This window comes from Larus michahellis, chromosome 2 (assembly GCF_964199755.1).
Source record: "Larus michahellis chromosome 2, bLarMic1.1, whole genome shotgun sequence".
Taxonomy (NCBI): domain Eukaryota; kingdom Metazoa; phylum Chordata; class Aves; order Charadriiformes; family Laridae; genus Larus; species Larus michahellis.
In genome coordinates, this window is record NC_133897.1 from 156569074 (window position 1) to 156582124 (window position 13051).

At 39.0% G+C, this 13051-nt stretch overlaps 1 protein-coding gene across 1 annotated transcript in view; it reads right to left on the reverse strand.

Moving 5' to 3' along the window:
- Nucleotides 1-13051, reverse strand: part of ATAD2 (ATPase family AAA domain containing 2) — a 38753-nt gene that overhangs the window by 9206 nt on the left and 16496 nt on the right. The window contains exons 11-21 of the mRNA XM_074577771.1: nt 12823-12938; nt 10880-11054; nt 10140-10228; nt 9635-9794; nt 7948-8038; nt 7208-7522; nt 5724-5850; nt 4086-4269; nt 2384-2569; nt 431-566; nt 97-293 (exon numbers count right to left, since the gene is read on the reverse strand). Coding sequence (XP_074433872.1) covers nt 97-293; nt 431-566; nt 2384-2569; nt 4086-4269; nt 5724-5850; nt 7208-7522; nt 7948-8038; nt 9635-9794; nt 10140-10228; nt 10880-11054; nt 12823-12938 — 1776 coding nt within the window. The remainder of the gene's footprint in view (nt 1-96; nt 294-430; nt 567-2383; nt 2570-4085; nt 4270-5723; nt 5851-7207; nt 7523-7947; nt 8039-9634; nt 9795-10139; nt 10229-10879; nt 11055-12822; nt 12939-13051) is intronic.

The window sequence follows — 13051 nt, forward strand, 5'->3', positions numbered from 1 at the left end:
CCTATAATGAGCACACACACACTGAGAAATATACACACACAGAGACATTATGAATACACACAGATAAAATGGTATTACAGATCAACACTAATTTACCTCCTCTGGGTCAACAGGCTTTGTAAATGCTCTGAAACGTCTGTCAACGGCAAGTCTATGAGTCACATCCCTTAAGAAAATCCTAAGTTCACGCAACGTATCCTCCTCCTGCTCCTCCAGCTGTCTTATTTCTTCCTCTGTCAGCTCTCGCGGCTTAGGCGGCGGTGCTACAGGCAGTACTTCCAGTGGCCGCCAGGCTTATATTAATCAGAAACTTTTAGTCAATTTATGGTACTCAAATGATATGAAAAACTAATAGAAAATTACCACCAAAGAAATACTGTCTAGCTGTGAACTTACAGTTAGCAAAGTTTTATATGTAGAATATCCTCACCTGCATTGTTTTTTGATGCAGGAGGTTTAGCAGCTTGATTTACAACTAAGTCCTCAAAAAACGCTCTTCTTTCTTCCTTAGTAGGCAACTGGACTTTGAAAACTTCTTTATAATCATTAATAAATAAATCTTTTATCTAAAACATGAGGAGAAAAGGTATTTCATACACAAGGCCACACAAATTTATATTCTATTTCAAAAAGAAGAGTAACTTTCTAAATTAAATTGAATAATCATCTGGATAAGACAAGCTGTGAAAAGTTATCTTCTTGGCCTTAAAAGGCTAGATTTGCATACGTTAGCATAGCAAATTAAAATCCCTTCTCTAAGGAGCACTTCTAGAGTTAAACCTCAATGAAGGGACCATATGATACGCTGATAAAGTGGTGACATTCACCACCTCCAAGGCTGCTTATTTTGTATTTACCTGCCTTCCTGTCTTTTAGTTTGAATCTTTGTGGCAGCTATAGAGGGAACAGGCAGAGTTCAGCAGACAAGTGCAGGCTTTTTGGTAAGGCGGGATTGTTTTTTTTTTAAAAATTAATTTAAATGAGGTGTCTGAAGTTGCATACTTCCAAGTTTTACTCCATTTAGAATCACGGAATCATTTAGGTTGGAAAAGACCCTTGGGATCATCAAGTCCAACCATCAACTCCACTCTACAAAGTTCTCCCCTACACCATATCCCCTAACACCACATCTAAACAACTCTTAAACACATCCAGGGATGGTGACTCCACCACCTCCCTGGGCAGCCTATCCCAGTGTCTGACCACTCTTTCTGTGAAAAATTTTTTCCTAATGTCCAGCCTAAACCTACCCTGTTGCAGCTTGAAGCCATTCCTTCTTGTTCTATCACTAATTACCTGTGAGAAGAGACCAGCACCAACCTCCCTACAGTGTCCTTTCAAGTAGTTGTAGAGAGCGATGAGGTCTCCCCTCAGCCTCCTCTTCCTCAAACTAAACAGTCCCAGCTCCTTCAATCGCTCCTCATAAGATTTATTCTGCAGGTCCTTCACCAGCTTTGCTGCCCTCCTCTGCACTCGCTCCAGCACCTCGATGTCTCTCTCTTACTGGGGTGCCCAAAACTGGACACAATACTCAAGGTGTGGCCTCACCAGTGCTGAGGTACTCTATTTCTACTACCAAAAGCTATGGAAGGAATTTCAATACTTATTTTAGAAGGAATTTATTAACAATACAAAAGCTTCCATAGAACGTTAAACCCTTTCAAAGCATTTGATGATAAACACATCTAGATAAGCCCCCCCGCCGTAACTGAGACAAAATAATCAGAGCAGCACATTCACATTTTTAACACCTTCCTTTAATGCACGCTCTCAGATGTCTAGAAAGCTAAGCATTCACTCTTACCGAATTTTGCTAAGGAATACAACGAAAAATTAATTTCCAAGTTACTTAAAGAGAAGTTGGAACTTAGTGTTCTGATTTGTAAAGCTTTCACCTATATGAAGAAACTGAAATTTTTATTAAATAATTTAAAGTTGAAATTACATTCCATCATTAACAGTGTGACCACAGTATTTTTTCAGTAAAAATATCTTTCACTTTTTAGTAAAAATATTTTCAGTAAAAATATTTTTTTGCCATTTACCTTTCAAGCACTGTATATTCTTGACTAGGTACATACCTAACCATCTGGAAGTCACTAGAATTATTGTCTGAAGTAAATTTATATATCTGTCTAATAAGCATGAGTGTGTGAGAAGGGTGAAAAAGTTGGGTCAAAGTCAGTCTCTTTACTCAGAAAACACTTCAGACAAATGCTTTCAGCATTGTTTTGTCTAAGCAGATTTTAAGAGATGTGGTTAGGGTGCCTAAGTAATAACAGTATGAGTTTGCTTATGAGTGCACAGTACTCCAATGCTTAAAGTATTTATAAATTAACAAGAAATAGGATAAAAAAAGTAAGAAAAGTATTGACAGAAATACCTCTTTTGGGAGATCTGCGTGACACACATCAGATGTTGCAAGCAGCAAAACTGGAGCAAATGTTGGAATGTTCTGCAGTAGTGTTGTAAAAGTAGCTTTCAATGTAGCTCCAACAGCCTCCCACCACAAATGGATATGTGGGATATAAATTATACTTGGTGCTGTTCTTTGAGCTTCTCGCATCAACTGGTAAAATGAAAGCTTGGATAAGAAAACTAAACCATGTAGAATAGGCTAATAAATGACTACGTATCTGTCAAACTATCTCATGGAATAGTAGTACATGAAGCCAAAACATCAAAACAAAGCAACAAAAGAACAACTCCTTAACAGTACGATAAAATTTTCATTTTGACTCAAATATAGACATTGCTACGCAGACAGAAACAGACCTGAATCTCTGCCTGCTTCCAAAACTACTTAGGTGCAAGATAGCTTCTAAAGAGCCTCACAACTCAGCTGGTGTGGTGGTGTGCCTGAAAAAACAAGACCAACCCCTCTGGGTCTGGGTAAATCGCTGTACAACTGCCACTACACAATTTTCAGTTCAGAGAGGGCACATATCCAAGTCAGTCCGGAGCACAGTCTAACCAAAGAAAGACTTATGTGAAAAGATGAGAGCTGACACTGTAAAAGAAGCCTGCTTACAATTCATAATTTCAAGTACATTTTATAAGAGGTGACCAGTCTTCAGCCTGCCTGAACAGCTTAATCACTCACAGCTCCTCGTTACCAAAGAATCCATCAGACCAGATTATGTGCATTGAAGAGCACAAGCCACTGCCTACAGATGGTACCTCAGTCACAGAAGAGGACGTGCATCTACTGCATGAGGGAAGTGGCAACAGTCCTTTCACATGACAAATTTTCCGTGCATCCTTTCAGATTACCAATATTCAGGGATGGGATGCACATGTGGTATATCTGGGCAGTGACCAGACGTGGTAGTTATATGACCGCAGATGCAAGCATCACATAACAAACAAGGAATTGTTCCTCTTATGTGACAGGCGAGTCTCCAGTCATGTAATGTGTCTGTCCTTACTTGTACAGCTCTCAAGTGTGCTACTAAAGGTCAAAATATTTTAATACAGTCATGCCAAACAACAAAATGGATTTCCAGCCTAAAAGTAAAAGAACAGCACTAAATCTGCTTGTATTTAATTTTTCTAGTTAAGAAAAACACACCAGTGTACAAATGTTAAGCGTTTCATGAATTTTAATGCTTTTACTGCATATACTGCAGCAGTAGAAGCTGCATATGTATATGTAAAAAAAAAAAAAAAGAAACACTTTCACCAAAACCTTGATTGCTTTACAAATTTAATAAAAAAGGAGGCCACAAAAAGCGCATGACGTGCAGTCAGGCTGATGCAGAGCCATCTACTGGGAGCAGAGTCTTAAACAGCAATCAAAACAACTTTCTGGATCCCATCAAGACTGGCAGGATTTCTTGCTATAAAAAGGGCTTTATTAGCATCACCTCCCAGCTTCCCGAGCTGCTAGCAACATCCTCACTGTTTAGTTTGGAATGGAAAATATGGCCATGTACAATATGCTTATTCGGTATCATTCAATCTAGAAGAAAAGTGGATTTTCAGACAGAAGTAAACATAACAGCACATTCAAACCAGGCCACCTTCATTAACTAGTTTAAATACAGTGCATGAATTCTATGAGGTTAAAGAGAAAAAAAAGATACCTGTGCACATGTTTCTTCTGGTGACGTGATGCTAACAAACAAAACGGATAGGTCTAGTGTATAAACTGGAAACTTTTCCAGGGCATGTATTACCGCAGGTGCCAAATGAGAAGCTTGCCCATATCCTGGCTCTCCAACTAGTAAGAACCGTGGCCTGCAAGATGCTGGCTGGTAATAAGCATTTCTAGAACAATAAGAAGAAAACAAGTTTTAAAATGAAGTGATGAATAGGCACACATGCGTAAGTTTTTTTTCTATAGACTTTTTTTTTTTTTTGTAATTACTTTCCATATTCCAGCAAATAATAAGCTGGTCTGTGACCAGGAAGACTATCAAAGCCCATTTTCTTGCAAACTTGTACCATACTTCCCCCAAGAAATCCTGCCAATCCCCAGCATGTCTGCTGTTCATTTGGCTGGGTTAAGTAACAGCTCTTAAATCACACAGCGGGACTGTCCAGCTAAATACACACACCAACTGGTCAGTAACCTGATACGGGGGAGAATAACAACCCTCTCAGCACAGACACCACTCTGCATCTCCTCACTGCCCGGACACACCAGTTCTCAGTAGGTCTTGAGTTTAAGTAATTGTGAGATCTTTACATCTGTCAAGTTTAGCTGAAATTTGGCCAGTTACTGGAGATGGTGGGAAGGAAGGAAGGAGCAGAACTACATTTCTAGAAAAAAAATTAACGTGGGCACTGACACATATTAGCTGTTATCTGAAGAAGTACACAACCTCACTGGTTAAATTACAGCAGTACACAATACGTAGAAGATTTATGTTTATTTTATTCAGTCATTCAAATTGTTTCACTTTGAATTGGGTATTAACTTCCTAGTAATCTTGCTTTACTAACATGAAACACGTTTGTGAAGAGCATTTGTTTTTTCCACCAGAAGACTGTTGTACCTTTACTGTCTGAAGTCAAAGCTCAGCAAGTCAGAAGATTTTCTGGACAGCACAGCAATAGAAATTGAGAAAAATAACTGACACAACAGGGGCGACAACAATCTATTTTTCCAACTGCTGGCTTATATGACTTCCACATTAAAATGTCAAAAGGTTAACATAAACTTAGCAGGCTAAAGGTACAAAACGCAGATATGGTTTAAGTTTTTCCTCAGTGTTTTAATACACCGTTTCACAATTTTGTTTCTGCTACATAATTTGCTACTGATTTAACAATCTTGGAAGGTAGAAGGGCAAAAGATGGCTACACAAATCCATAGGGGCTTTTTTTTAGCTGGAAGGACAGACAGCACATTTCTTCAGTCTTGAGTCTTTCAAGAAATACCATGGATTAAATCAACATGTTCCAATAGTCTGTTTACCACTTTGACTTGGGAAAAGAGGGCTGGGCAGTTCAGTTTGATGGGTCATGGCAGCGTACTCCATTAGAACATTAGTACTCCAACCCCCATGGCAGGGGGGTTGGAACTCGATGATCTTTAAGGTCCCTTCCAACCTTAACAATTCTATAATTCTACTCAGCTGGATCTTCACACTTACTTCTTGCAAATATTGATCACCCCACACACACACTTTACTCCTTCATCTACCACCCCTCATACCAAAACTGTTTACAGACCCAGCCATCTTAAAAATGTTAACAGAAAGGGGACAAACATTTACCTGCTAAAATTAAGGAATTTTTCCTTTTGTCTACCGGGAATTTTATGCGTTGGCTTATCTTCAAAGATTGATGGTGATTCTTCATCACTATCAATAGCATAATTTCTTAAAATATGATTTAAACTGTCTGAAAGACAAGAGATGTTTGTTAACTTTCTGGAATAGTCCGTATCTCGCTCTCGCATTAATACAGCTTCTAAATTCATGCTGGAAACCCCTTATCTTGTATTTCCTCATTTGAGGGCACATGCTGAATGCTATTTTTTGAAGAGTTCATCCTACCACAGACCTCGGGAGATTGCACAAGTCTCTACAAAGCTGTCCTCAGTCGCATGATTTGCATAAGGTATAGCACTCTGTTGGAGAAAACTTGGAGGGTTTTTTTCCTTAGAATAAAGATGATTAGGAGCAACTTTTGTAGTTCCTAGACACCTGAAAAACCCAACAAGGCCACTTCCTTCTGGAGCAGGTTCCCCCACAGGAAGTGATAGAATTAAGTGAATGTGATGGCCACACGGGAAGTGACAGAATTAAGTGAATGTGACGGCCACAGACTTCCATTTGTCTAGGACCAGTGAGTCAGAATATACAGACCAACACGTCTTCTAAATAAGGCTCTCGGAGATCACCGAAGGAGAAGATAATGGAAGGCGGACAACAGAGAGAGGATGCAATTACCAATCCCCTGGTCTCTCTACTTTTATTTTGTTGGTGGATTTCTGCCTCTATTTTACCAATGCAAATATATCTCCCAGCTCTGCTGAGACTAATACTGGTAGGATATTCTCAAGGGATTAGCATAATAACTAGTCATGGATCTCCATCAATCAGGAGTGGAGTGAGTTTATCAATTTATTTGCTTTTGTCAACTGACAGACTAAACCTGATCAGGACTGATGGAGTTCGGAGCATGAGCTCGCGTATGCTATGCAAGCCAAGCCCCAAAGTACAAACTACTAAAACATTTTGATCGCACAATGCAAGTGTACAGTGTGATCCACAAACATTTAAATTCGGAGACTATGGTTCAAAATCATGACAGATAAAACAGTATTTAGCTTAAACTGCTTGTCCTTGTGTATTGTGGTCCTGACATTCTTCAGGCAGGAAGTAGAAGCATTCCTGTAAAAATGCCCTTCCCTCCCAATTGAAACATTTATTTTGAAAGAGGTGCCTCACACATTAAGCCTTAGATCCGTCTCTACAAATGATAACTATGTTAGCTACTCTCAGAAACAGGGTGCTTGCATAGAGAACACATAGTTCTCTACTGCATATTGTGAGTCATTCACAGTTCCCATCCACCATTTCAGTTTAGAATCCAGAATAAAAATGATGCATGATATTCCTGAAATAAAAGGCGTGCACATGCATATTATAACATTCTACTGTCACTACGGCTGAGAGGTTTGCGTATGTTGATTACACATATCAGAAATTTTTGCTTTGGCAGAATTTTAAAGAAGTGAATGTTATTGTTATACCTTGCTGCTGGTCCTTCTTTAGTGCAAGCTCTGCATGGGGAAATACTCTCTGCAAGGCTTCTAAAATTCTTGCCAGTGTGTTTTCAAGCAGGGGTTTTGAAATAGATGATAGCGCTCGCCCAGGTGAAGCCACAGCCCTCTGTGAAGCTGGAACAGTCTTCTGCATAGCCGTGACAAAATCCTTTGCTGTTATTTTAATAGAAGTGATATCTAACTGCAGTTTCTCGCTACTTTTGTATATCTGAGGATAGCGGCGGCGCAAAGCACAGAGGGCAGCTTCAGCACATAAGGATTTAATATCAGCACCACAGTATCCTAATAAACAAGAATCAAACGTTACATCAGTCAGGCAACACAGCAGTCAAGGCCAAGGTTTCCAAAGTACAACACTGGAAGACTTTGTATGCAGCCATAAATTAAATGGTAAATAGAGAATTTAAAGAGTTGCTGCACTGCAAAGAAGTTTTGTTACGTGGCTCACAGCCTGATATCCTGTGCTTATGAAGCAGCCTCCTGATCAAAACTTTGATCCTGATGAAGATGCCCCAAACCCATTCAATATTCTGAGAGACAAAAAGAAAATTAAAAGAAGCATCTGACTTTGTTTCCTCCCAAGGCGTGCCAGCTGCCTCACGGCCTTGCTCTGCAGCAGGGCAGAAGAGCTTGGATACTGCCTGGTACAGGCTCAGATTCCTTAGGACTCAGTCACAGGCAGTAACTCACTGTGTTTTAAAACTTACCAACACATTTTTCAGCTAGCTCTTCAAGAAACATATCCAATGGCTTAGGGGTCCAGTCTCGCGTGTGAATCATGAAAATCTCTTTTCTAGCCTGGAAACAAAATGGTTGCATTTTAGTCCATCCTAAGTTTTCTCTTAAAAAAAACCACCCCAAAACAACACAAAACCCCCCAACCCCTCACATTAATACAAATACTTTTCTTATCTGCTAAACTTTTAAGTATTTTAAAGTTCAGTTAATATGGTCTCTGCTTCTTCAAGCAGGAAATTTAATAATTCTCGATTTGTTGCGTTAATCTCTTTCTAGGGGCCTCCTGTGGAATAAAAGGCATTTAGAGCTTCCATAAAAAGTAAGTTTCCTCTAATGATCCCATGGAAACAATTGTATTAAAAAACTCATCTGCAAACCTAGATTTTTTCATCGAAGAAAATTATCTCAAATTTAACAAAATTTCATCGTGACATTGTCACTAGTTCATCAAATTTGCTTCTCTGCTAGTTCATTCAAGGAAAACAGTCCTAGCACTATGTTTCAAATTGCTACAATTACTACAAAGAAGAACAATAATTGTAATTCAAACTACTGTCACTGATACAGAAAATGTCAAATGTTGCCCATCTTCATCTGTGATCTTAGCAACACTTTCATTTAAGTATTTCCTAGTACACAGAGATTATTATGGCAGATTTCTAGAATTCTTCCACAGTAGGGAATCATGTATTATATCTGTTTTGTGGCACCTCCTCTCCTCTTCCTGAAACAGGTGAAAACTGGAGACAAATGTTTGTGCTGAATACACCATCTAGTGCGCTTTTAGTAGCCTTCAATCCATAAGCGTTTTATGCTTTTTCCTAAAAGTGCTAATAAACCAAAAAGAAATATCAGTGATAGCCAGAGAAAACCCACGAAAACAGGGTTCCAGTTTTGCACAGTGTCTTCGTCCCCTCCTACCCCCAATATTTTTTGGTGCTATATACCTATTTTTTCATTGCTCAGCTACAGCCATTGAACTAGAAGCTTCCCAAGCCCTGCACTTGCACAGTGTACTTCACATCTCTGTCCAGCTCCCTGTTAAGAAGTACCGGTAAGAATGTCAGATCCCAGAATACTTCTAGGTATCTCCCAGGATACCCAGCCTGGGAACAATCCAACACAGGTTCGTCTCCTATCCATAAACCAAGAACCGAGAGCAAGAGCACTTCAGGGTGAAAGTGCCTGAGTGGATTAAATAAATAAGCAAACATGAACTGTGTTGGGAATAAAAAAAAAAATTTAATTCACTCCAGCATCAGCCTTGATAAAAGTTTTTGTTAGCAGAAAGGAATTCCCGTGTGCACACTATTTCTTTCATTTTCAAGATGAGATGGGAGTAACTTATAGCTAATTCATGCGTTCATTCTTTCTTAAACATCTCAGTGACTAGCAGCATCCCATTTTCTTGGCTGGTCACAGTGAAACCAAAAGAAATTATAGAACCAACTACTTTTTGAAATCATCTTAATTATATATATTCAATACTAGATCTGCCCTCCACAGTACAACAGTCTCTCCAGGTACCCCTCTTTTGTCCGAGTTGTACAATACTGGTTTCGAGCTTAACTGCTCCATGATACTACATTGTTAGGTGGTTTTGTTACAAAGATGGACTTTGCCACATTAGCATTAAGGTTGAGTTTAAATTCTGACCTCTTTATTTGGCAAGCTGAAGAGGAACTCTCGATCAAAGCGTCCGGGTCTTCGTAAAGCGGGATCTATGGAATCCAGTCTGTTGGTGGCTCCAATTACCACAATCTCTCCTCTGCTGTCTAAGCCATCCATAAGTGCCAGAAGTGTTGATACAATAGAGCTAACAGAAAAATATAGTTTTCATTCACTGGTTTAGTAAATTTTGTTACATTCTACATGACCTTCTCCAGTGATCACTCAAAAAAGGCAAGCTTTTAATTGATGAGACGCTGTTTAGTGAAAGACTCATTTTAAGACATAAAAAGTAGATAAGGTAACACAGGCCTTGTGGTGATATCAAGCTTAGGGAATTGTTTCCAATTATTGTCTAAAAATCATCTGAAATTTAGTAGCATTGAATTACTAGTTTTCAGGATAAATGAATGTGTCCCAAAGTTAAATAGCTTGCAGTCTTCTTTTCACAAAGATCAAGCAGCTTCTACGTAGATACAAAAAAATGTACTACCTATGAATTTGGTCTTGTTTACTGGACCGCACAGGAGCGAGACCATCTATCTCATCAAAGAAAATAATTGAAGGTCGCATCTGGTAGGCCTAGAATGAAAACACAGGAATATTGAGGTAAGTAAACCAGCTCTATTTTAAAGAGAAAATGCATGAAAACCGTTATTTTTGGAAAGTCACTGGAACTAGATTTTTCAGACTAGCATCAGGGATCTCCACTAATTGAGCTAATGGAGTAAGCGGCTCGAATAATAGAAGACAGCAACCTATGTCAACCCACTGAGACTGGGTGACAGAAAACAAATCACACCAGTAGTTTTTACAGCTATTTGGCAACCACCAAGAACAGAGCTGGGACTTAATTCAATTACAGGTTCTGGAAGCAATCTTCCGTTATGAATTTAAATGACCACGCTTTCTGCCTGCATCTGTTTCCCTCTGATCTAAAGCCCCCATCTCTTGCCTCCTGCAACCTTTTTTGTGGCTAGTTTTTGGGTTTTTTTTGAGGTAGGGCGGGGGGTGTTGCTTCACGAGGGTGTCTCGTTTGTTTTATTACTCTTTCCAATAGATCTCAAGATTTCAAGCCCGTAAAAAGCCCACTGAAAAAGGAAACACTGACAATGCCATTTCAGTGGAAGGAACAGACAAAACACAAAAAAGTGCGAGTTCACCTTAAAAATACTGACCACAGAAAATTACTGTTATGGCTCAGACAGAACACCCAGCACATTTCAACCTTACCTGATCAAATAATAAACGAAGCTGTCGTTCAGATTCCCCGACCCATTTACTCAGGCAGTCGGCACCTTTTCTCATAAAAAAGGCTACTCTCCTGTCACCTTGGCTACATTCATTAGCAAGTGCACGAGCAACCAGTGTCTTTCCAGTCCCTGGAGGACCATAGAATAGACAGCCTCTGCAATTTCAAAAAAAAAAAAAAAAAAAAAAAAAAAAAAATCACATAAGAAAAAAGTATCATTACAAGCCCCACCCCTAAAAGACAAAAGTCTTCTCTCCTAAGCAAAACACATCATGTATAAGGTAGCAGTAACAGCTGAAGTGTGAGAAAAGTCAAACAGATGGAACTTTTGTGTACTTACACAATTCAACAAGGCAGTAAACGAAATAATAAAGAGGATAACACAGATGTACAAAACCTTGAGAAAATACCGTAGTGTCCCAGAAGGACGCTTCCAGAACTGCTGACAAACTAACAGGGGTGGTTACAGCCCACTGGAGCCCAACAAGAACAAACTTCAGCCCAGAATCTGAGACTGCGCTTACTTATGAATCACTAGTTCATTCTTCAATGATACCCTGCATATTGTTTTCAGAAAAGGAAAGATTTGATAGTAAAGCATTTCATTCTCCTTTAAAAAGCTTTAAGTTACTGGATTTGGTCTCCCAGACCACCCATTCATGATGATAAATGAGGAGGAAGTCTAAAGCTTGGATATTCCAGACAAATATCAACAAAGAGAGCCAATATGCTGATGTTTCAAAAAGAATTGCAACGAATAAAGAAGCAAAACACCAAGAATTTTTCTTCTCATTATTTGTAATTGTCATAGTTTAACCCCAGCCGGCAACTAGGACCACACAGCCATTCACTCACTGCCCCCCCTCAACCCCTGTAGGGTAGGGAGAAGAGGGAGAAAAAGGAGGAAAAAAAACCTTGTGGGCTGAGATAAAGACAGTTTAATAGAACAGTAACAGAAGAGAAAAATAATAATAATGGTAAAAGAATATACTAAATAAAGTGATGCACCACAAATTGCTTTCACCACCCGATGATCGATTGCCCAGCCCGTCCCGAGCAGCGATTGCGGATCCCTGCCCCACGGCCAACCCCCATTTATATACCGAGCATGACGTCCTGTCACGCTCCCTCTCAACTTCTATGGGAAGCCGAAAGAGTCCTTGACTTACGGCAAACATTACTTAGCAATAACTAAAACATTATGCGTTATCAACATTGGTCTCATACTAAATCCAAAACACAGCAGCTACTAGGCAAAGAACCCAAGTCTATCTATCTCAACTGAAACCAGGACAGTAATACTTTTAAAGTTAGTGAAAGCAAAGAATTTGAAGTCACATTTCAATATACCATGAGCAAGTTTTGCTGACCAAGTACGTATAAAGCTAACAATTAAATCTCTAATAATTTCATTTCATAACACAGAACTAATTTAGCTGTGTAAGAAGTGGACAGATTCTTATTTTAGCCCAAGCACATCAAACTCTGCACGATTCTAATCACAAGTCCTGGCAATTGTGAAATTGATACTTGAGCACTTGGGGGAAAAAAAAAAAAAAAAAGTCTGTGGGGGAAACAACTGGACTTTCAAGCAACAAATTAGGGTTCACTACAAGTAGATGATTCCTTTCTGCTTATAAACTAATCAAGTTGACTTGTACATAGAACTCAAAATACAAACATCCCAACCCCACCTTTTAAAGGCAAGACGCTTTTAAGATATATTCTCACCACATAGTAAATCTTTGAACCTACATATATTCTGGATTCTATCAATTTTTAAGAAACTGCTTTTCACTATTGCTAAAAAACCCCATCAACACCGCTGAAAACTTTGAAGCATGGAAACGTATTGATACCTCAGTTGAAGGTTCTCCTGAAAACAGGTGAATTAGAATTTATAGTTTTAAACAATGTCTGTTACCTTGGAGGTTGAATTTTGAATCTCTCAAAGACTTCTGGGTAAAGCAATGGAAAAACAACCATCTCTTTTAAAGCTGAAATGTGGTCAGAAAGACCACCCACACCATCAAACCGTACCTAAAGGGAAATTCAACAGAACACATTTTAAATATTAAAGAAAGCTGCTGCCTTCATAAAGTTCCATCAGAAATTGTATGTCAGCATAAAGAAAAAGTTCTGGGCAATTTTCA